This window comes from Scomber japonicus, chromosome 12, assembly GCF_027409825.1.
Source record: "Scomber japonicus isolate fScoJap1 chromosome 12, fScoJap1.pri, whole genome shotgun sequence".
NCBI lineage: Eukaryota > Metazoa > Chordata > Actinopteri > Scombriformes > Scombridae > Scomber > Scomber japonicus.
The window spans coordinates 16,851,305-16,876,839 of record NC_070589.1 but is presented as its reverse complement, the minus strand read 5'-3'; the positions used below and the strand labels follow the sequence as shown (position 1 = coordinate 16,876,839).

The following is a 25,535-nucleotide window of genomic DNA, read 5'->3' as shown; positions in this document are numbered from 1 at the left end:
GTCCACTCATCACAGCCACAGTGAGTACACACTGGGGAAACATAGATCAGGAGCTTTAATGGCACATGCAAAAGCCTCCAAACCTTTTTGTTTAACGTCTTTGTTTTATACATGTACCTTGGCAGTGTGTAATGTATTGATTGGAAAGGTTTTGCAGGCTTCTTGTGGGTTATGAGCTATTTTTTCCACCAATGCAACAAAGAACCCTGCACACTACATTAGTGTTGAAACTATTCAGACAAAAATATTGTTCATACTAAAAAAAAGAAAAAGAAAGAAAAAGAAAGAAATCTTATGTCTCCTCGAAAGAAATGCAGCCTGAACTGATAGACACGTGGAGTCATTTTCCAAAATGGCAGCTAAAAATCACATTTTAGTTAGGTTGTGACTGCAAGAAAATATTACAAATTCTTCATTTAATGTGATGAACATTAGCAATGGGGAAATGGGATTGGATATACTTGCCTGCTGTGAGTGCTACCATATGCCTCATGTTATATGCAGTCATAAGTTGGATGTTCTAAGTATGAGGTCGGTTTAATGAACGACTGCCAGACAAATGACAAATAAACATAAAAATCAATTTAGTTGGTAATTGTGCTTAATTTTGCAGTTTAACACAAATCTTCAAAGTGTTCACCTAATGTTGCATACATTTGTGCATAAAAAGTAATTTATAATCTAAAATCAGATTTGTCAGTAAATTCAGTGTGATCCTTATCTCCACATTTAAATACCATTTTAATACCCAACTTATTATAGGCATGCATATGTGTCAATAACTTTTTTTAACAACTCTGGGTTTCACCAACGTACCCACTGCTTTCAAATGAAACTACAAGAGTTCTTATGAATGTGTCGTCCCTGGGCATGAGTTGGAGATTTCTGGACATCATGCTTCTGTAAACCTTTAGTGGCCCTTGGTACTGAGTAGGTGACAGGAATTGGCTATCCTGAGTTATAAGAATTGTCTCTGTTATTTCTATTCATTCTCCCAGTCTGTGTCCCGCTTATCATTATCCTTACCTCTCTCCATCTCATTAGTTGACTATTAAGGGCTATAAATGTGAGGTTTAATGATTCATACCCGGGCCTGTTGACACCTTGAATTATTCAATTGAACAATAGTTTTCTGTGGTATGACCTGTGTTGAATATGGGAGCATCTAATGGAGGAACAATGCTTCAAATGTTGATCGGCTTATGCAGGGTGCAGTTGTTGCCTAATATCTTTAATGGGACCACTTGTGGACAAGTCTACACTGGAACTGTTCCCAGAATTGGACTGGAAACTGTAAGACAACACTGTAGAGGCCATAATGTTCAGGCTGTTAGTGGATTAAACTTCATCTTCGCTATTTTGTTTGACTTAATGCATAGTTTCAATTTTCCACTGAATCCAATTGTTTTCATAGACCAGTGATTACTATGGTTAGAAATAATGTGTTGGCTGTGTTAACTTAAAGGGCCATACTGGTGGGTCTGCATGTTGGATAAAAAAATACTAAAAAAGACATTCACATCCTAATACCCACTATGCTGTTTTATTTTATTTTCTGCTGCAACATTTTGAGAACAAGGCTCTTCCTGAGACTAAATACATAAATAGAGTCATCATCTTCAATACCCATAGTCCGTACTACAAACATAAGATAAATATAGATTGTAAAAATAGAATAAAAAAAGAAAAACAAAGCAAAAAACAAAACAAAACAAAGAAAAAACCCATCACAACCACCATGATGTCACCCATTAGTTTGTGGATTCCGAGTAGTTCCTTGTCAATCACAAAGTAGCCACGGCTTAAAGGCTACTTTACCATCTGTTCTACTCTACTGTAAATGGACAGTAGAGTAGAACAGATTTTTCAAAGGAAGCACAGGATTTTACTACATGTATATTGAGGTAATAAAACATCCACACAGAGGAGGAGATACTAACTGCTAACACTGTGGTCCTAAAATGCAAAAAACATAAAAAGACAGTAATTTAGTAAAAGTAATTTATGATGGCTATTTAGCCTGAGTCTTTTGCTAAAGTACAAAATATTGGAGATACATAAGTTGTATATACTGTAATTTTCTTTATGTATATATTTAGCCTATGTATACAAATCCATGTATATGTAAATATGAAATTTTAAGTTTTCTACTATTTGATTGATGGCACCATGACAGGTGTGTCATGATGTGTTTATTGTATGGACTATAAGTATTTAAGATGGCGACTCTCTAATGAAAAGAGGAAGCATCAAGACAAAAGATAAAAAATCCTTTAAGTGGGAGTTATATGATGTGCAACCTCTTGGGTCCACAAGTTGACCCATCAACAATTTGCTGATTTACCAGAGGGTATATCCCTCCTCCTTTGGTAGAGGCTAGCCACAAATCTAAGCCCCTGTGCCAAGCTAACAGATCTGGGACCAGTCTCTCCAATGACTGCACAAAACCAGAATTGATATGAATCCTCTATTCAACTCATCAAAGAGCAACAAAACAACCAACCCTCTGCTTATTGCTGGGATTAGTAAATGTTTTGTAATAAAAAAAAAAGAAATAGTTAGTCCTTGAAATTTGTTTTTGTTGATACATGTAATCAGATATTTAACATACTGTACTGCGTCTCTGCCTAACAAATTTGCCAAATTCCACATTTTTCATCAAAAGTCAGGTGAAATAACTTTCACAAGGTGTACTGAAGATGTGCTCTCCAATGATTACCTTTCTCAAGCAAGTTCAATGTTTTTTGAAAATGGATTTGCATACTGTAGTTAACTAGCTGGAATGAATGGCTGTCTAAATTTTAGGAAAACACATTTAACATGTACGGCAATTCTAGTGGAAAATATTTGGCAGTAACATAAAATGAAAGTAATTTGTAGTTAATGAGCTTAAACATATGATACCACTGGAATGGTTGTTTAAGGTTGTGTGGGAAGATCACAAAGCCTAAATGAGTCTATATCAGTTGGCACCACCCAAATGCACACACACTCAAATCTATAGACATCTACTTTATACGCACATGCATGCACAGACAGAAGGGTGCTGGTTGCCAGGCTTAAAGACTGACCTAATACAGCTATGCAGAAAGAGACCAGGCTTGTATTTTGTGTGTGTATGTATGAATGTATGTGTGTGCATGCCTGCTTGGTATTCATGGGGTGGCAGGCGAGCCCAGAGAAGAGAGCCCAGCACATGGACAAGTGGGACAGAATTGAAAGAGTTCCAGCTAGGCCATACAAACTAGACCCAGCCAGCTGGAACAAAGGGCCAAGAGAATTGGTGCTACAAAAGGAGGTGGCCCCCAGTCGGACAGTGGTGGCTCCCATTTTCTTTGCTGTTATATGCTTCACACAGACATGCACTCAAGCTAGAGTGCAAAAATGAACACTTAAGTTTACTCACTCGCTTATGTGTGCCCACAGATACAGACACACACAAAGAAACACATACAGTGCAGCTTGGAGCTCTGTTGCCATGTGTTACCTTGAACCCATGGGCTTTTTAAATCACAGTGTGTTTTTATAAAGCCACAGTGGCCTGTGTGTTACAGTAAGTCTCCAATGCACAACTACTGTGTCAGCATAGCCACCTTCAGCCTTACACCTCAGTATACCTAAAGACACAATTCTTAACCACCCATTCTCTTATTGCACTTATTCTCTATACTGCATTTACTATCTTACTGAAAAGCAAATAAAGTGCAAATACCTTGCTTAATCTACTGTTGATTTTTCTAACTTATGCTGTATGTGTGAAGTCAAGCACAAAGAAGTAACTCTGTTTTTTGCAGCGTCTGAATATTACATGGAGTTGTTATTAAAGGAATTATTGTGACTATGTGGTTTTACACTGGGATGTTATCCCAAACCATTTTGTGGTTGCTCTCTCTCTCACTTAGTGAGCTGCAGACTACACAGAGTCTGCACTATATGTAGCGGTACGTCATAAGGTAGAACGTGGGTCATAACACACACACACACACACACACACACACACACACACACACACACACACACACACACACACACCTTACCACACTTTGTACAGGTATCAGGTTTTAGAAGTCCTGTAAGGAGCCTAGATGTGTGGCCCACCCTGTGACAATACAAGCAGGGCGCGTGCAACTGAAAGGCAGCTATTGATAGTTATGTGGGGCAGCAGCAGGATAGATTCTGTTTTAACACATTCCTGCTCATATTGAGATGGAGCGTGAACGTGGGTCGAAGGGAAGTGGTTATGGATATTGGGGGAGGCTGAGGCTAGATTATGTTGAGTAGACAATTAGGAGAAAAATTGGAAAATATCCAGTAAAAGTAGCTACTATTGGGCCCCAGAGCAAATGGTGGCTCCAATGTTTAGTGAGGTTTCTCCCTGTGAGTGCAGCCCTGTTGAATACAGAGTTTCTCCATCCAGACTCAGCTGTGCTTGAGAGACCATAGACTGCTGTTTATTGACATGGCTATAAAAATGATATGGTTCGTAAGCCAAGAGGGCTGACTTTATATCTTATGATTTTGACTTGCAGAAGGTGATAAATCTTTACACATAGAATCATACTCCTCACACTTTCTTTCACTCTCTCATTCATTCATTCACTCACTCAGTAGTTTAGTTTACTTATGAGAAAATAGTACCAGTGGTCCAGATTAGAGCAGTTTATATGCAGGTCTACCTTATCCGCTTGCTGGTTTTACCCCGGCTTCTCATTACTGTCTTATGGAGGAATGATAATAGCAGCCTGGGCCTTTAGATAATGGAAATAAGGGCCAGTGGGATGACTGGAAGGTTTCCATGCACCATGGCGGCACCTCAATAGACTGCAGTGGCTTACATTACAAACACAGTTTCTTTTTCTCTAGCCCACAATAAAATAAGAAGACCATAATCGGTGTGAAAACAGACTTTGTTGTTATCACGCTACTCTCATATTTTACTTTCCTTGCCCAGTTTTCTGCAATCTTTATTTTCATGGCTTCAAGCATCTTCTTTCATTCAACATGAACCATCTCTGTGCTTTCCCTTAAATATATTTTAGCTTGTAACTGCAAGACAATGAATATTAGTGGTTGCTTGGTATACACATGGAGCTTAATATGAATTTGATGAACATTGAAACAATACATTTTGTAGTTATTGGATACTACATACTCATTTAATAACTCAAGTATTCATGCATACCATGATTTACTATCTGGTGTGAAGGTATATGATCACATTACACTTCTGTCCTACAAATATTTGCTCTGTTTCCCATTCACATCTATTGAAGCTTGCACAACGGAAAAATGAAAGTATGCATTCCATAGTTTTATATGACCCCCCCTTTGTTGAACTCTGACTCAGCGGATGTGCCCGGTCAGCCAGTAGAAACACTGCTGTACTGTGTTTGGAAATGGAGAACTTTTTATTCCAGTATGTTTCATCATTATTTTTAGTACATTATCACAGTACCAGACTACAAATTGTAGCATCACTGTCATAAATATTTATTCATTACCCAGGAATGCCCATGTCATGTTCTGTTATGGGGGAGGAGTGCAGGGAAACTTTGTAGCCATAATGTAACCTTTAGTATGTATGATTACATGATGTCCTGATTAACAAATTATTTAAGAACATTTTGCACAAAAAAGAATAAAAACAATGCCCTATGCTGAGAAATTCAAAATGCTGAAAGTCTTTGTGTGAAAGGAATTGAATGAGTTGTCTCCAGATGAATTAACAAGTATACGTATGATATAATATCTAATGATATAAAATCACTGCAGTTGTAGATACATTGTAATCAGAGCTGTACTAATTTTTACATAGTCTTAATTACATCAAGACCTGTAAATGGTTCCTATATCTATTATTTGAGACAGTTTGCAGAATAGTAGCTGACGCAAAATATTCTCATGGCCAATCTATACGCTTAACCCATCTCTCTAAGTTGTGTGCACCATTGGCACTGCATCTAACCCTCAAGCTGACTGACTGACTTGCTCAGCAGTCCATTAGACTAATGATGGTGGGTGCAGCCTCTCCCCTCAGCCAGCCTCACACATCTTTTCCTCTACTCTTCTTTTCCCTCTTTTAGTGTTTGCCTTGCTTTAATATACTGATGATATGCAACAGCTCTCAACACCACAAAAATATCCCTGCATTTCTCCTCTGTATGGTAATGCACTTCAAACAGTGAGCAGTCATCATATAATTGATTCTGGGGCATTTTATTTGGATCTGAACATCAAGCAATGGTCCATAGTATATTCATTTACCCCCATAACTTGGATTACTAAAATCATATAATTTCAGAAATAATGTAATTTCTCAAATATGTACTTCATTTTAAGAGTGAAATGTTCACAGAAGGGAGACTAAATAAACTGGGTCTTTCCCTCAGAGTCTGAGGTCTGCGATTGACTGTTTCACACAGAATATAAAGTGACAGGACAGTGATGACAAAAAAAGACAGTTGACAGGAAGACAAATATGTTAATGTTGCTGTTTATGGTGACTACATTTCAACAACAACCCTCATCTAACCACAAGTATTTTGTACACTATCCCCAATCTGTTGGTGTTTTGGGAGTGTATACCTCCACCCTAGTGTTCCAGTCTATACCGTAGCTGTTCACTGTGAATTGCTTTTATATCACACAACAACTTTTTTATAATAACACCTTTCTAGGATTGCTCATCAGGTTTTTCCTGAGCATTTCATCATAGAGAAATATTCTGCTTGCTGTGTTTCCTTAGAAGACAGCATGACTGCAGTAAAAGTCAGCCTCATACATGTATACAAACTGCTGTGCGCAAATTAATTTGTAGGGTTGTTAGGTCAGCTGGCAAGTTGCCCTGGTTGCAGATCCCTATGCAGTTAACCATATTGGTTGTTCCAGGCAGCTAGTTTCTATGTTCACTTTCCATCTGACTCAGAGAAAAGTGTTTGAGATGATTCATGTAGCAATCATGTTTTATTTGGAAAGCTGTACTAAGCATTCCCGATATACGTCATTTTTCGCAAGTCCTCGTTTCCCCGAATCTCTATAACGGAGCTGGCAAGTGCAAAGTTTTAACTTATTCTTCAGCTAGCTGGCATCAAATATCATGCAGCTGCTACTGTGAAGTTAACACATATGCCTACTGAACTGCATCTGTGTTAGGATTTCAGTGGTATTGCTGGTTCATTGCAAGGCTTCAAATGGATATGTTTCTATCCACAAGCTTATTTTCTTTGCTTGCACACGTATGTTCCACCATATCGTAGACACAGACATGATGAACTGACATGACCTTATTCTGTCTCCTTCTCATGTTCCCTTGTCCACCATTTCTGTGGTAAAACACCACTTGAATCCTCTGAGATGTCTTGCCATATTTTGTGTCTGTAATTCTCATAAATTTGTTTACAGAGATGGACAAATGTTGTCAACAAACTCCAAAGTAACACCCATATTTACAAAAAAAAACCAAGAGCCTCTCATTTTTAGATCATCTGCGAGTGATTTAATCAGGGTAAACAACTCCCAATGTAGAGAGAGAAACTCAGTGTTCTCTTTACTGATTGGAATCTCAAGGACTTTTCCCGGTGATATATGAGGGACTGAGTCTCTCTTTAATTAGCACTGACGTCATTTGGGTAAGTAAGAGAGAAAAAGAGGGGGCGGGAGGGCAGGGGGGGTTTAGTGATTGACAGAGACTGCAGCGTGAAGACTAAAGAGAAAGATTAAGACAAAGTGGTTTAGAAAGAAGGGAAACTTAAAAAGCTGGCAGTGAGGAATTCACACACACACACACACACACACACACACACACACACACACACACACACACACACACACACACACACACACGACAAATTGTCATATCCAGAATACATAATGTTTTTTATGAAGTAATCATTAATCTGTTCTTTACAGTTCTAATGAGAGACACATTGGTTTTCCAGACCAAAAACAAAGTCTTACTACACACACATGAAAAAATAATTAAGGATGGCATTATTTTAGTTGTTTAGAGCAACAGTTAAACATCATTTGCGGTTACAAATACTAGTTGTGGCAATAAGTTAATGTCTTTTAACTGGACAAGCTCACAGTCTAACCTACTTTCAGACATTTACTTACGATCGTCTGCAGTAAATTTGAGTCCACTGCCACACTCACATGATATACTCTTCCAACTACTACTACCACCACTGTTTTGCAGTATTTAATAAGCCTAACTTCAACCCAACATCTACCTGGGCCCAAAGTCTACAAGTTCCCACAAGGAGGTTATTAAGAATGTCACTGATGAGCTGTTTATTTCATCAGAAATGTCTGAGGCTGGAAATCGATGGCATTAATTAAAATATATTGTTGTGTGGGCTCCCAGGTGTCATCCCACACTTTGCCACTGCCAGGAAATGAAAGAAAAATCACATACACTCACAATACAGGTTAAAAGGATAACCTCAGTTGTTACATAATGAGAATTTCTAATCATATGACCTGCCCAGAGACTACAGATGGAAATTAGCCATTAGCTAAATCTGATCTGAATCTGAAAGCATATTTCCTCTTTTTTGAGATTAATGCATTTGGTACATTATCCACCAGGACAATTAATGTCCTTCAATATGTATTCATTAATATCGGACTAGTTCTAAATGCAAACACAATTCATGATGTTCTTTAGAATCTGAAATATTGCTTATAATGAACTGTATATATCCAGTATGAATGAATGTTGATAGAACAGAGTGACAGAATATAAATACCTTGGCATTTTGTTGGACAAGAAATTAACATTCAAATATCATGTGCATAACCTTGTAGGTAAATTGCATCATAATTGTGGTTTCTTTTAAAGAAACAGAGACACATTCCCATTGTGTGGTAGAAAGAGGCTCATCAAAGCAATTTCTTATGTCAGTTGTGGATTATGGTGATGCAATTTTCAGTCATGCTTCTGTATCCACAATTAAGCCCCTTACTGTATCTCTGGGTCCTCCCACCCTTGGCTCTATAATGAACTCATACTCAAAGCGTGTTAGCGTAGTGCGTGGTAAGGTTAACATTGGAGTCAATGGGCAGCCAGAGCAGTTGCTGTCTACCAAGAAAAAGGATTCTCATTGACTTTCCATTTGCATTATTTACATGTTACCTGCATGTAGAGGCTGTGTACATTTCTGGTACCCTAACCAACCATGAATGACCAGGTCTAATCACTGAACACAATCTGCACCTTTTCATTTTATGAAATAATATATGAATCTAAACCAGCAAACATATCCTGAGACATGTAATTTCAGATAAAACACAGAAAAATCCCTTCAATCTACATCATGTACAGTGTAACACTCACACTATGTATCAGCATTTGTCAAATATATGCCTGTCCCATCCAGATCCACATAAAAATAACTTTGGAGACCTAGCAATGTGACTTTTTTTTAAGGAAGTAAACTCTATCTCTGTCTGTAAACTCTATTGTCTATCTCATTCATAAAAATAAAAAATCTACTGCCTTAGATCTGATTTGACTGCTGTCTTAGGCCAATCTCTGATTAAACTCAACATCTTTAAGCCTACATCAGTCTGTGTTAAATGTAAAACACAACCCATCATTGTTGTTGAAGGAGGAGAGAGACTTTCTAATTCCCCATACCCACCCAGAATTTCCCAGATGGTTTAGGGTTTGAACTGGCAAGTTTCCAGTCACAAGCCTGCTTGCTTCTTTAATTTCAAGGCCTACTCCACAACACTTGTAGTCCCAGCAAAATTCAAGGAGTCTCTCTAATGTGTAAATAAAGTGAAAAACGTATTTATCTGGCTGGATTTCTTGCTATATATATATATATATATATATATATATATATATATATATATTTATATATATATATATATATATATATATAGTTATATATATTAGTTATGGAGGGCATTATGATGTGGTCTCAAACTGTTGGACACAGAATTCAGATCCTCAATAAGTCAGGTAATTATATCATTTTTTGGTCATTGGGATAGTACACAAGCAGATAGAAGTGAGAGACTCCTCATCTTGTATAGTATAGTGCTTGTGAAACACGAGGTATAACATTGTTGATGTATTTTTTATTTGATTTTAACTAGATGGAAAATGCACTCAGTAAAAACAGAAATGGAAACCCTCCTTCTACACATTTTTTCATGTATTGCAATTAGGCATAGTAATTGTTAGTTGTTTAAACACAATTATCATGCATCAAAATGGCAAAAACACCAGTCATTTGAAATAAAAGTGATGCCTTGAGTTTTCTTTGGCAAAGACATCATAAATAACCATGTTGCCATGTGTGGTGGAATAGAGAGCCCGCCCAGTGTGTGAACCAGTGGCATTTGGCCTGGTGTTCTCTTTACCTTGCCGAAACTCATGATAGTTGGCTACCAATTACATTTTTCCACTTCTTTTTCTGCTTAGAAACCACAATTAGTAAACAACAAAATAAAGCATATTGCCTTTGCTCTCTATATTTCTGTTACTCTTTCATTAACTTAGATTTTTCTTCAGCATGGTGGTGGATGGTTAAAACTGCATGTGCCAGTGTCTTAATACCTGCAAAGTGCTGTCATAGGGCATATGGTTTATCATGCATAAAGGAAAGTTGCTGATCTAATCAGCTTTAACATTCAGATACAAAAGTTTTTTAAGCCACTTTCTAATGACTAATGACCAAAGTAGGTCTATCATAGTACATAGGCTAAAATAACAGGCTTTTATTTATCTGGTTAGTGACGAAATTAAAGGAGAGGACCATTGGTGCATTTGATTTCTATCTTTGAGAGCAGTATATTGCTGTCACTTATGGGAAAGTAATTTTATTTCCTTATTTTTGCAGTGATATTTATTGAGTATGACAAGGAAATGGTTTATGGGCATCTAGTAACTTATAATAACTAGATGACAATGACTGCGGTTTGGATAATAGATGTGCAGTGCACCCAAGAACATTCTTCAGACATGAATGAAAATTGAGACAATTTGCAGTTTTGAGTATATTGCAATAGCAAAGTCATAACAGCACATGCACATGCATGCACACCTGCACGTATGCATCATCAAAATTACTTGGCGGAGGGATGAATAGCTTCAGAAACTTCCTCTCCCCACGTCTGTACAATGTTGGAATTTTGGGGGCCACTTGACTCTGTGATTGGCTAGAGGTGTGGAGGTTAGAAAGAAGCCTGGTTTGAACTGTGCTCTCTAGCTCTTTGTTTTTGTTATCTCCATTTTTACCTTCACTTGCACTTGCTCTTAGGTAAATTTACACCAGTGAGACAAAAAAGCCTCTAGTGATTCATTATAAATAATACAAGTAGAGGCACTGAACCAGTGATTTGTAATTCTGTGTTCCATTTAGGCCATTCAGCCCTCTGATACATAACTATGATAAATGAATACAATCCTTCAAGCTTAGCTGAAAAGTGGATATTGTTTTAGCTAGGGTCAGGAAGTGTTAATATAAACAAATCTCAGTATGTGGCTGCTTTTTTTATTCCAACACACTTGGCCTTTGTGAAAATAAAGCTATCCTACTGTAGATGAGAGATCTGTGTACATTTGTTGTACAATGAGTAAGGATTTCTGAGTTTTACTAGAAAGTGTTTCACTGTTGTTCACTTTGGCACAGCTGAAAAACAATTCTCAATTAGCAGTAGATGACCAGACTACTTGTTTATTAACATTTAGTATGTAACATAAAATACTAAAGTTATATAGTTGTGGAAAAGTGAAAGAAGTGGTTTTATTAATGACCGAACAAGGCATCATCATCATCCCACAGCACTGTGAGCTTGGGGTGAGAGGGGGCTGAGAAAGTTCCCTTAGCTTTACTGGGTAATCCCTTGATAAATAAACTAGGAAGACAAGACCACCACTGCTATCTGTAAGACAATACTCCCCTAGAGGAGGGATGGCCCTGGGCTGGACCAGCTTAAAGCTGTTTCTCCATCTGTGCTTTTCTTACACTCTTTCCTTTGGGTGTTGTGTTGTGTATGCTCATAATGCACAGATACACACATATGTACAAATTTGGAGCAAAACACATAGAAACTGATCATATCCACACCTATGTAAGATATAAAGTATTTAGTTTGAGTGTAGTGTTGCCTACTCTGTTTATGTGTAAAACAGTAAACTCAAATATATAAAACACATGTACTTAGTTATGTAGTTGCAAAAACACTTATCTATCCTGCCTGGAGCAGTAGACATCAAATTTAATTGGTTAGCTCAAATGAACATAGAATACATGCCATGTAGCTCCCTAAAGTATTCCCATGTGGACAACATGCATCCCACCAATCTGCCCCCACCATCAGCCCCTGTCCTCAGGCAATCATATAAGGAATGCTCCACAAAATAGCTGAAATTGTGAAGGTATAACAAGGACGAACAGGTGGTCACACACACATGTACACATATACATACATAAAACCAAGCACTCGTGCTGTGCCCAAATGGGATTTTCATTCTCACGCCATCGTCAGGTCAGGGGATAATTGATTTATGGCCATGTTCTAGCCGTTGCCGTTATTCATCCTGTCATCTGATTGGCCTGCAGGATTATGCAGTCACAAGATCCAACCTATGAGAACATGTCTCTATTTCTCAAGAGGATCCAAAATGAGGATGCTGTTTATTTTCGCTAAGATGACTCTGTGTTCTGTTTACACTGTTGTATGTTTAGTTAGGCATATAAATGATTTGTGTCATTGTTATTGTTTTGAAATGTGGGCCTTTGGCTGATCTCTTCTGGTGTCTTCAAAAGTAGAACATTCTGAACCTCCTCAATGCACTTTGATTGTAAAAATAAGGGGGTAGTGCAAACAGAACTTTAAGTGACCTCCTCTTGATGTTCATATTTTACCAGGATGTTTACATTTTTGTCTCAGAGAATAGCAAAGTGTCACACAAAGGTGGGTGAGAAATGGCAAAGGATTTAAAACTTTAGTCTGCCTCCTTTGAAAAGTTCTTAATGACAGGGTTAGATCCTGTTGTAATTTTCAGCTTCTCACCACTGGAGATACATGATAACATAACTCTGATCTTTCCTTTTTGGTTGTATGGTATCAATGGTTTACTGAATATCTGCTAAAAGTTCAAATCAAAAAAGTCGAGTCTCAAAATAAAAACTGACTTTTGGGAGATATGCAGTGGCTCATTGGTTGAGCAACATAAATTCAAAGCTCAGTACTGACCTTGATAGATTGATTATCTTACTCTGTCAAACTTGGCCACATTGAAGGCATTGTATCTTAACAGACTATAACAATGGCCCAAATGAGAATGAGAATATATATACACTACCGTTCAAAAGTTTTAGAACACCCCCATTTTTCCAGTGTTCTATTGAAATTCAGGCAGTTCAAATCCAATGAATAGCTTGAAATGGTATAAAGGTAAGTGGTGAACTGCCAGAGGTTAAAAAAAAGGTAAGGTTACCCAAAACTGAAGATTCTACAAAAACACTTAAAAATGTAGGTCTTTCCTACAGAGAAATTGTGTAGAAAGTCAAGGTGTCAGTGAGTACAGTTTCCTTCATCATCAAAAAGCACTCAGAAACTGGGGGGACAGGACAACAGCTTCAAGCACAGCTTAATAGTGGTCGTAGTAAGCAAGTCTCAGTTTCAACTGTGAAGAGAAGACTTGGAGTTGCAGGTTTGACAGGTCGCATGCAGCAAGAAAGCCATTGCTAAGATGTCAGAATAAGAAGAAGAGGCTTGCCTGGGCCGTGAAACACCACCAACGGACTACTGAAGACTGGAAGAAGGTGTTATGGACTGATGAATCAAAATTTAAAATATTCTGTTGATCACGCAGGAGTTTTGTACACTGTTGAAAAGGCGAAAGGATGGTTCCTCAGTGTGTGATATTAACTGTCAAATATAGAGGAGGAAGCATGATGGTCTGGGGCTGTTTTTTCAATACAAAACTGGAAAAATCGGGGTGTTCTAAAACTTTTGACCGGTAGTGTATGTACATATATATATATATATATATGTATATATATATATATAGACACACACGCTATGTGTTTTGGATTTTAGGCACAGAATTTTTATACATTTTTTTATACATATGTAGGCAATGTGGTTCACTTTCACAATATCTGCTACACTGCCCAAATACTTAGTATGTATTTACACATTTAGTTTATACAGTTTTAAACAAATGTACATGTTAAAATGAATTAACCTTGACATTTAGCTGTAGCTTTTCTACTTCTTGGAATTAACAGTGTTTTACTGGGTAGTTTTCTTTCGTTTCTACAAACAATAGTGTGCTTGTCAGTGTATCTAACACATGGGCTTAGCAATGTTGAAAGTTAAAATGTCAACTAAACTGTACATTTCGGAGTATCCTTGTTTGCCATTACCCTTGCTCAAATACTCTCAATTGGCGAACTTTGTTTCAAAAACAATCCATTTCACAGGTTGGAAATTTAAAAATGTTATAATAAATGTCTGAACACATCATGTTGTGCAGACAGCATGCAAATGACTTACTGTAAGCAGTAGTTTCTGCAAAAGCAATGCAGCACATGCAAAGACCATTTGCCTCAGTGTAGACAGGCCACAATGCCTACAGTTGCTATGTTCTATCTTTTCTCACTGCCACAGTGTAATGTGTGTGTGGCATGTTTGCATGTACTTGTGTGGCAATGTGCATGTGTGGCTGTGAGCTGTTCTACCACATGTGAACATGTTTTATGTACCCAGAGGGGGTTAAGGTTAATGCAATAAAACAACCTTCCCCGTGCCCAGCGTCTGCCTTGAGAGAAAATTTAAGACCAGAACGGAAGAACGCAGAAACAAGAGTGAAGTGCAGACAGCACAGTGAAGATGAAAGATGTTCAGGTAGTTAAATATGCCATTAGAAGGCATCTCTTAGACGACAATCCCACTGTTCAGGAATAGCAAGCTGTTATATGAAAATCTCAATGTAAACTCCATATATAAGGCACATGAGTTGACTGATGTGCCTCACCCTGAGGGGGAAAGGATATTTTTAGTAGCCTGGCAAAACACATTTTGTGATTGTTAACACATATTTCAGCTGCTTCCGAGCTTACTTATCCAAAATCTTTCCAACATGTGGTGCCCCCCCCCCCTCAAAAGCTGTCCTAAATACTCACATTGATGTGGCTGTATGGCTCACGCAAATTGCCTTGATGTTTTTACTAACAGGGGGATTGATTGGCATTGACTATATGAAGTCTGATTAATTTTGTGTTTATTGTAGCTTATTTTGCTTTGGGTGTGCTAGCTATCAAAACTCCCTACTGTCTACAGATCACCCAAAAACAACACTCAAAAAGTTGCATTCCTTCATTTCATGACTCCAAAATCGATAATAAATCATTCAGCCCTTATTCAGAGCAGCAAAGTAAATGTCAAAAAAAGTAAGTGAAACAAGCAATAAGAGCATCTGTTCTGGCAAAAGCCTTGCTTTACTGTATGTATGAAAATATTACTAAGTATGAAGTCTAAGAGAACAATTCCCACTGCTTCTTACTGTAGGGCTCCCGGATACATTAGCGATGAATAAGTAGTGCTTCTAAATATTAATGCAGACCTGCTGGATGTCCCTATACACGATGGAATGGCTCATCCCTCCAGGCAAAGCCATACATACATATACATTGATCAGTTTAAGGAGTTACTCAGTCCAGCATGCAAGAGCCTTTACACTCTGTCTCTCTGGCTAATTGAGGACCACTTAATAATGCTACGCAGAGGCTTTTAAGCCAATGAGATATCATTGATTTTGCCTCTCAGTTTGAAGCACACGCCCCTTTATTCTCATGACCCCACTGTCTCCTCCTTTCTGCTACTGGCTTTAATAGCCCACTAGAGATACTTGCCATCATTACCAACTGTGAGCATGTGCATTAACCTCCATGAGGTAGTGGAACATTCTGCATTTACTGTCAGCCCCCTGGCAATAACTCACTCATCACACCCTTTATTTCATCACATCACTCTTTTTACACCAACCATTTTCCCATGTCTTACCATTACTCTGAATTTTCTCTTCCATAACTCTTTTCACGTCTCTTCATCTTGCAGTCATTCCACTGAAATGCAGTCATTCTTTATTTTAAACTGATGGCGTCAGTATGAATAAAGTGTTCACCTTTAAATGATTTATTTGTGTTCATATGCTTTCAAGTGTGCAGGTGTCAATTGGTGGTTTATGAGAGCCACCCTGCAGCTCCACCACCGCTGTTGTTATATGTTTTCCTAGCTTAACAGGTGTGAGTGTGTGTGTTTGCTCTATGCTCTCCACAGGTGGAGAAGGTGTGTGGCCTGTCTACTGGGAAACCTACTGGCATGCCGCCTACTAGCCCAGAGGTCACAACCTCAGCTGTGACCTCATCTACTCCTCTTCCATCTGCAGCTCCCTCCAAACCTGTACCAGAGCAGTGGCTGGAGCAGCTAGCCCACCTGAGGAGGTAAGAAAGTAAAAATTATTATTATTTTCTTTTTGTAAGATAAATATTTTTTGCTTGTTAATTAGTTATACTACTAGATGGTCAGTAAGTACATTTAAATTAAATGAAAACTGACCAGATGACAGGCAGCCATCCCATGCCCACAGCAGCTGGCAGTGATGTGCCAGGCAAGGGGGAGTGTGGGGTAAGATTAATCCTGACAGACCAACTATTTCCTGTTTACCCAGACAGCCATACCACTAACTCTGAACACCAGACAGCCGCCCCCCCCCCCCCCCCCCCCCCCACACACACACACACACACACAAACACACACTTGCAGTATTGCCTGCCTGACCTTGTCCCAAACCATGAATCACTGCACTGATGCCAGCCTAACTGACAGGTCTTGCCTGGCACTGCCGCCACCATTCATGGCAGTACAGTCCAGCTTCCTGCCTGCTGCCAACCCCTAACCAAAGCACGTGTGAGCTATGACCACTTCAGAGACATGGCAGCATACACTAAAGTTAAAAGAGAGTAGTTCACTGCTGAAAAATATGAAACACGATAGAGTAAACACAGTGGGTTTTCTGTGACTATGTAACTGTTTGCACACGTTCTGATGTTTTCTTGTGTGTTTTTTGTTCTGACTTGACATATTACATATCAGTATCTGTTTTAATTGTTGGTGTGGTGTGGGGACATTATTGATTTATTTCTGGTGGCACAGTCTCTGCATGTGCATGATTAATCACTCTCTTCCAGGGTCAACTGATTGTGTCTTTTTCCTCTTCCCCACATTTCCTGTCATGTCATCCTTTTGTTTCTTTTTTCTTTCTCTCACCCCCCTTTCCACTTCCTTGCATCCTCCTTGCTTGCAACAATATCCCCTGGACTCCAACTCCCATCATTCCCAGCTCGTTCCCCCTGAAACCCTCCAAGAACAATAAACATAGTCTGAGAGCACTCTCTAGGTAAGCATGCACCCAAGGGACTTATTTATCTCAAACTCTCACACACTTAATCTAGAAATGCCAGCTCATATTGTGACTGGTATAGTTACCGGTGACATTTGATGTAACAGTTGATTATTGCTGTGTTCTGGGTGACTGCTGTATTTGTATGTCTTACACAATCATCCATATTCTTATCTTCTGTTGTTCTTGAACAGTAGTTCCCAACACTGAATCAGCACGTAACCTCTAATGACCCCGGTTGTTTGCTCTGCCTCATGGGCGGCAACAATACGTGTCTGATCAAAATATTATGCCATTGTTTTGCTTGAGATGACAGTGTCTATATCGATAACATGTGTTAGCAAATTAGATTTGGTGAAGCAAGCACTTTACCACACAGCATAATTGAGGAAAATGTGCTGACTCAGTGAAGTGGTCACAATGAAAGCCATCCATTGTATCCATCAGCCACCATCATTATCATATGTGATCACATGCATGTATTGTTAAATAGAATGCAGATAGTTTGTTGGTGGTGGTATGGTACCAAAGTATAATATTGCGAAATGTGTCCACCAACCACACTAAAAATGTGGCCAGACATGCCACAATCACACAATGCATTAAAAAAATAGTAGGTTTTCTAACACAGCTGGTGAAAGATATGTGATATGTATTGAAATTGCTCTATGCCCTTACCCGTATGTCTGTCTCTCCTCAGGGAATTCCTGATGTACCTGCAGCGCTATAAATCCTTCTTTGCAGCATTGCCAGAGATGCTGTGTGAGGGGGAGAATGTAGTGGATGACTCTACATGCTGGAGTGGAGACGATGTGGTGGAGAGGTAAGAGAATGGGATGATACACAGAGCAGGAGGGTTAGAGAGAAGAGGTGTAGAGAGAAGTGGCAGGTCAAAAGGGCTAAGGATGCTGAAAATTAAAGGGTACTTGACAAATAGATTCACCACTACACCTGGACACTACAAGTGATCTTTTTTGTCACTCTTAACATCTGATGCAAAGATTTCTGTACAAATCTGATCTTTTTATTTTGTTGCAGCTGAAAGCTATTTTGGAACTGAAACATGCCTTTCCTTAATGTTCCCTTGATTTAGTTGCTGTCAAAAAACCCCAAAACTCAGTGTCCTTTTCAGTTTTAATAAGAGCAGTGAACATGAATCAATTTAGGTATTCTGACTTATACAGCGAGGAAAAGATTTGGCAATATACTGCACCTTGTTACACTTTTCTGACATGGCCAGTTATTCCTTCTACATGTTTTTTGGCAGCACATGATTTTGCAGATGAGAACTCATTTTATCCAAATGGCACGGGTTTCTGATTTGTATTCATCCCACAGCCAAATATTTCTGTTCTAGCTGAGATTTAATACCTAGTGTATAATACCAGGCTTTGAGAGGTATGAGTTTTGAATACATTCAGATTTGTGAAAATGTTTTGTGCATTTGTCTGTGAACTGACTGCTGTGGCTGTGAGTTAGTCTGGCTGGCTGTTGTTAATTAATGTGAAAATAAGGAAGCCATTAAATCCATCTCCACATTGAGGAAGGACAAAACTTTTCTAGGCTCTCCTCTGTTTTGTAGTAAAGTCATTTAATGAATTGCTATTTGTGCCTTTCTTTCTACTCCATTCTGTTTCTTACCTATAATTATGAGACATTTATTTTGTGTTGATTTATAGGTGTGGCCCTGGCACTCTTCTTCTGCTTATGGTTTTGGGTGCATCTCTCAGAGACTGAAGTATTTACTCTGTGTGTGTGTGCGGGTGGTTATGTGCATTTTCAGTCAGCATGAGAAGAACAGAGAATTGATGCCGATTACTGAGCCAATGCGAGTCTGTAACTGATTCCCGCTGGATCTGTTCCTCACTTTAGAAACTCAGTCCACAATTATGACAAGGTTATGCTCTCCCTCTTCTGCGGTGGCCCTAAACTTTCATTACTATGGCAACCTCGTCTCTTGGCACTGCCAAGAGGAAAACCGAGGTCCATGGATGCCTTTTCCCCATGATCCACCCGGAGTGGTTGTCAGATCCTTTGGCCCTTGTTCGTTTTGCTGGATTAAGCCATACATTAAGCTTTACATGAGTATATGGGAATACATTAGGCACATGAACAGATGGATTCCTGGATACCAAAAAGAGCTTCTTATTACCCTCAGTGGTAGTCATGAATAGATTAGACAGCTTTTTGTTATTGTTTTAGTTTAGATCTTCTCTTCTCTTCTCTCCTCTCCTCTCCTCTCCTCTCCTCGCCTCTCCTTGCCTCTCCTCTCCTCTTTTCCTGGCCCAGCGCTCTCCTGCCCTTCCCAAAATGCAGAGGATCTGCCAATGACTGAGACATGTTGAGTAGACCACCCATTTATCCGGGCCTGTGACAGTGTGTCAGCACACAAAGTAGGCCTACAGTAGGCAGCCAATGTGTGCACACTAGCTCTGTGATGAGGAACATATGAGGAAGTAAACAGAGGGCAAGGCAACCATTCAACACCTAAAACACAAGAAATCCTCTGCTAATCTTGTCCAGACATGGCTTCTCTTTCTGTATTTAAAAACAGTTCTTCATTTATTTACTCTCTGTGTGTGTGAAAGAGAGTGTGAGTGTTACTTTTACTATCAAGGGCACCGATTTTCAACAACAGTGCTAATGGGTTTTAACGGTGTGTTATCACACACTCTATGGTGAGAGCCAGGTCTTTGCTTGTGGTGTCAAGTGTTCTTGGTTGAATAAGAAAACAGTACCCTTTTGGCACCACTCATAAACTACCCAGACTGGCTTGTGGCTATTCAGCAAACCTCTTCCACTGTATCTGACTCAGTTGACATGTGTTAGAGAAAGAGGGAGAGAGAGAGAGCCAGAGGACAAGGCATGAAAAAATTGGCGTATTGGTGCCGTGGTGCCCTCTGTGCCTCCCTGTGCCCCTGATGAGGGAAGCATGGTGGAGTGACGGAGGTGTGGGGGGCCTTGGCAGCATAAAGACCCATTGTGGAGTCAGTGGAGTGGGGCATAGCCCTGCCGTGGGGACCCCCAAAGCCAGGAGGGGGAACAAAGACCCTCCTATGAGGCTGCATGGGAAAGACTTGGACATTGCTGCCACTACTACTGCCACTATCCACACTATGCCTGGGAAAGTTGTATGAGAACAGCAAAGAAGATGAGAGAAGGGGAGGCAAAGATGAGAAAATATGAGAGGAGATGAGTAAAAGTGTACAGTGAATAAGACACATTTATATGATCAAAAATGAACTGCTAACTGCTTTGGTTTGGTTAGTCCCTGTCACAGCCTGACTCCCTGTGTGGTGGGCACACAAAAGCTCTGAGAACAAGTTGGGTTTTCCCCACAAGCATAAGGAAATGGACACATACACACACACACACACACAAACACACACTTGCATATCAATCCACATGGGATCCATATGCAATTCAACAGCTGGAGAGGTTACTCAGTCAGACACAATCACAATGTGCTCAAGCAAGCAGACAAACATGAGAGACACACATCCACATGTGAGAACACATTCACACACACACACATGCACACACACACGCACATACGCACGCACACACACACACACACACACACACACACATACACACACACACACACACACACACACACACACACACACACACACACACACACACACACACTTTTATGTTACAATACTTCAAAGTACATCAAAGGCATCAGGGACTGAAATTCCCTTCCTCTCTTTATGCAGCATCTGATGACAGAAGGGCGAGTGGGGGGCAAATAGTTGTACTTACAACTAAAAGTGCATGTTGGCATGTGTTCAAACATCTCTGAACATTTACAGCATCACATGTGTGAATATTTTGCGCCATCTTTTCTTGAAAGATAAGATAAACCAAAATGACCACTTTCTTTATTTAGATTAGACAGTTACTGTATATTTATTGTAGCTGTTGCACCACAAACTGATTAATTAATTTGATCATTCTTTTAATTTACATATAAGGCAATATTTTATTTAGCTGTTAACATTCTTTTTCATCCTCAGTTGAGACACACCTTGTAAAGCCGGTTTATATATGAGCTCTACTAACTAATCATTGATTATGTTTCTGAGATATCACTGTTTGCCATGCTTTACAGGTACATGTGATGAAGTAATGGATATAAAGAGCTGTGTAATGGTGCACAATGGTCAGTGTTTTAGTGTTGTTGGAAAAGTTTGCAGATGCATCAGAATCGGTGAAACTTGGAGCAGGTGGCAAATCTATATGAAAATGTGAAAATGATTAACGGTGTGTCTTCATCCATTTATGGCTAGTTGTTGGAGTGGAATTGGGACTCATGAACACATGAACCAGTTACAGCACAAATCTTATTTTATATTCAGCGTATGCAGTGATTAGTTCCACTACTAAATGTAAACTTCAACAAGTATGGAAGCAAACCATAAACATCATCTGGATTGACAAGACAGTAGATCTACCCACAAGTGTATGGTTGTGTGAGGCCATGCAGGCACCTGGAGGCTTCACCACATTCAGTCTTGCTGTGGGCTCAGAATTACTTGATGAAGTGATGTGAGCCATCAAGGAGTTACCACAAGATTTTAAACCAATGGCGTAACAGAGAACAGGGGGAGGGGGGGGGGGGTGTAGAGGACCAGGACACAGACTCAGAGCTGAGCAACGAACAGGTTTATTTGGTGGGGAAAAGGTAGGTTGGAAGGGAAGGAGGAGGCTTGGGGCGAGGAGCGTGAAGCGAGGAGGGGATCCAGGCGGCGAGTCACTGGAGCGGGTCCAGGGAAGCAGCGAGCTGAGCAGGAGCTGGAGGATTCCTGGGACACATGCATACAAAGTAAGCACGAGGGAAAACACACTAAAAAAAGCCCACACAAACTAGAGGTTGGCCTGACGTGCGTTACTGCATGGAGAAGTGTAACAATCTGGCGGAGAATGACAGGAGAGTCGGAGTATTTAAACTGAGTGGTGATGAGGTGATGAGCTCCAGGTGTGCGTCCTGGAGCTGCTGCCTGCGCCTGGGACCTGCCCCTGGGAGAGAGAATGACACACAAGGGAGGGAGGGGAAAAACACAGACTACAGGTGTGGATATGACAGTAGTCTTGCTGTTTGAATTTTCCCTATGCTACATATACACTTGTGTTAAGAAATGATTTAGATGGACCCTGGCACTTAATCAACATTTTCTGAACCCCCCCCCCCAATCTGAAAAAGTTGTGCATTTTTATTTTATTTGTATTTAATACACTATATTTGTAATATCCATTTGTTCTATAATCAACACTGAGCCCCTTTGGTACAAAAAATATGTCAATGTACACATGTGGATGTGTTTTGCATTTGCTTGCATACATTTACATCTGTAAAGCAACAGATGGATATAATGGAGATAAATATATGTTCTCAGTCTGTCATTAACCACCCACCCAAATTTGAACTATTAAAAAAGTCTGCAGGTATATAAAATTACCTTCAAGGCAACACTCACACCAAACTCCCCCATAAAAATACACAATTTAAACTAGTCTAGGTGTAAAGAAAGAAACATGGGTGATATTTCAAAATATAGTAATTTTCGGAGCCACTGTTTAATTCAGTACATATTTTGTGGGTAAATGTGGACTTTTTATGTAAAAATGTAACTGTAATGACTAGTTAACAAGCAATCCATCACTAATCATTTTTGTGTTAAATCGTTGTCCTTTTTTTCAATTTTTCTGAAAGGTCATTGTCGGTTTCATTGGGGCCAAAAATAATTACTATTGGTATATGCACTCTAGTGTTTATATAGTTGGGAAGGATCATGCTGGTAACCCCCCTACGTCATCAAACCAGCATTTCAGGCCTGCCCAAAGAATATAGAACACAGATATGGTAAAAAGCAGTTTAATGCTCTAACTCCACAGTTTAGTACTACATAGCTCAAAGTCTTTTCACATGTTTCTAGCAATTATTTTCTAACAAATATTTAGACACAATATATTGTGTTTAAAAATAAATCTCTGATATTCCTTTACACAGACTTTCAGGGAAGATCTCAAATTTTTGGATTAGCACTAGGGAATGGAGAACAGACAATGCAGCAGTGTGAGTGCTTATGAATGCCTTGCATTTTTATAAGGTTATGACAATCCATTTGTTTATCATTTTGACATCTGGAATCCATTCTGTTAGGGCAGGGAGAAGCACGGAGAGCGCTCTACCGGGCGAAGCCCTTACCCCTCACACTCTCAATCACTTCCTCTACTTTTTCCAGTCTCAAGTCATTGTTTTTTTTTGTCTTCCATGCCTTCTTTGTGTCGGTCTCTAGGGAAAGAGGAGCTCAGTTCGTAAAATGTGAGAGAATTAGACAATGAAACTCGAGCAGGAGGGACAATTCACTAATTCCCAAATGCAGAGGAAGGACAGGCCCTGATTTGAGCCTGTGTGTTGTAATGCATGGTGGAGGGCTTGTGTTTGTCTGTTGGGTATCCATGCTGTGCATTGTATCAAAAGTTATTGAACAGATATGATGAAATGGTGGTAGAGTCATGAAACCACTTGACATCAGAGAGGAAGTATTCAAGAGGTTTGGAAATATAGACATATAGACATATTCTCTTTTTTTCTCTTGTTACCCTTTCACCTCTGCCATTTGCATTTGATGTCTGCATCAAACCACTAGTCCTTTCTCTCCCTCCCACAATCCCCCTCTTCTATTTCTCTGTAACTCTGATTCATTGGCCCATCCCTTTCCCATAACCCTGAGCTGCTGCCTGGGACCTCAGCATGACCTGCACTACACTGTTACATTGCTTAAACATTTCTCTCTCTTTGGGTATGCATCTTTGTGTTGCGCGTGTTCATGTGTGTGTGCATTTGAGAGAAAGAGAAAACAACAGTGATCATATTACAGTAACTGTGAGTTATTTGTTCTCTCGTCTAGGAGTTTGTTGTATGTTATTTCCAAATCTGTAGCTGTGCACAAGAAATTGAGGCAAGGAAAGTGTTAGAAGATACTTTGTGTAGATGGTGTGTAAGCAAATGTTATTTTGTTGGCTTCACTGCACTAATTATTTGCCAGTGTAGGCCTTTGAGTGAGGAGTGTTTATGTGTTTCAGCCTCCTCAAGTTTTGGTTTTATGGTGCGCCTTGTGAACATTGCATGTTTGTGAAATTTCCATCAAGCTCCATTGAGTCTTTCTATCATTACTTTTATAGAAGGGACACAGTTTTACAGCTTCTCTCTTCTGCTGCATGCCCAGCCAGTGGAGTGGGTTGAACTAATATAATTAAAGTGCCACAATAGACTGGCATGCTTTATTGGAGCAGGTCCTACTGGACGAGCTAGACATAGTGCACTCACCAACCTCTGTGCTTACCCACTGGCATGGCATCAAACTCATAGGAGGAGAGAAGGATGAAAAATGGAAGGATAGACATGCTGGGGAGGGGGGAGGGGAAGCGTGGATGAGAAAACAATGGATAGAAGGAGAGATGAACTGATGGATGGATGAAGGAAGGAAAACAAAATAGGGATGTAGGTCAGTGGTAGCAGGAAGCAGTGGCTTTAGGAGAGCCCTCTGTCTTTATGGCTTAATTGCCTCTATGAGCCTGTTTGAAGTCCTCACTGTTAGCGTGTCTGGGTGCCAGCCAATAGGGTCTGTATATTACGGTTGTGTGTGTATGTGTTCCCTGAAGCCTCTCGAGCATTTCAGTATCAGTTTGATACACATTCTGACACACCATGCCAGTGAACAGAGGTCAATACCCTAAAAAATGTCTTCCTGATGTCAGAAGTGCTGATTATATGCACTTGCATGCATAAACAGCACACTGCCTAAAATGTTATATGTAAAACAAAACAATGATGAGTCTCCCAGGACAAATCCTGCATTTTAGAGGCAATTTACTCTTTTCTCATAAAATTACTCTTGGAAGACACCACAAGTATGCAATGAAGTACTTGCTGTTTCTCGGCACACACTCTGTGATGCTTATCTCAGTGTTGCAATATTAGAGCTCTGGTTCCTAATGGATTTTGTATTGTGATTTCAGTTTCTTGTGTACTTTATGGTAACATAACACAAAATCAAAAGTTAAGAAATACATCAGATTTCTGTACTGGAAG

General features: G+C 39.5%; 2 protein-coding genes across 2 annotated transcripts in view; both read left to right on the top strand.

Moving 5' to 3' along the window:
* gpc5c (glypican 5c) overlaps nt 1–25,535 on the top strand; it is a 98,177-nt gene that overhangs the window by 23,329 nt on the left and 49,313 nt on the right. Inside the window, exons 3-6 of the mRNA XM_053330010.1 lie at nt 1–20; nt 16,309–16,472; nt 17,372–17,428; nt 18,132–18,254. The exon at nt 1–20 is cut by the window's left edge and continues 684 nt beyond it. Of these exons, the coding sequence (XP_053185985.1) occupies nt 1–20; nt 16,309–16,472; nt 17,372–17,428; nt 18,132–18,254 (364 nt within the window). The remainder of the gene's footprint in view (nt 21–16,308; nt 16,473–17,371; nt 17,429–18,131; nt 18,255–25,535) is intronic.
* rc3h1b (ring finger and CCCH-type domains 1b) overlaps nt 1–25,535 on the top strand; it is a 251,292-nt gene that overhangs the window by 200,932 nt on the left and 24,825 nt on the right. The gene's annotated exons all lie outside the window — the stretch shown is intronic.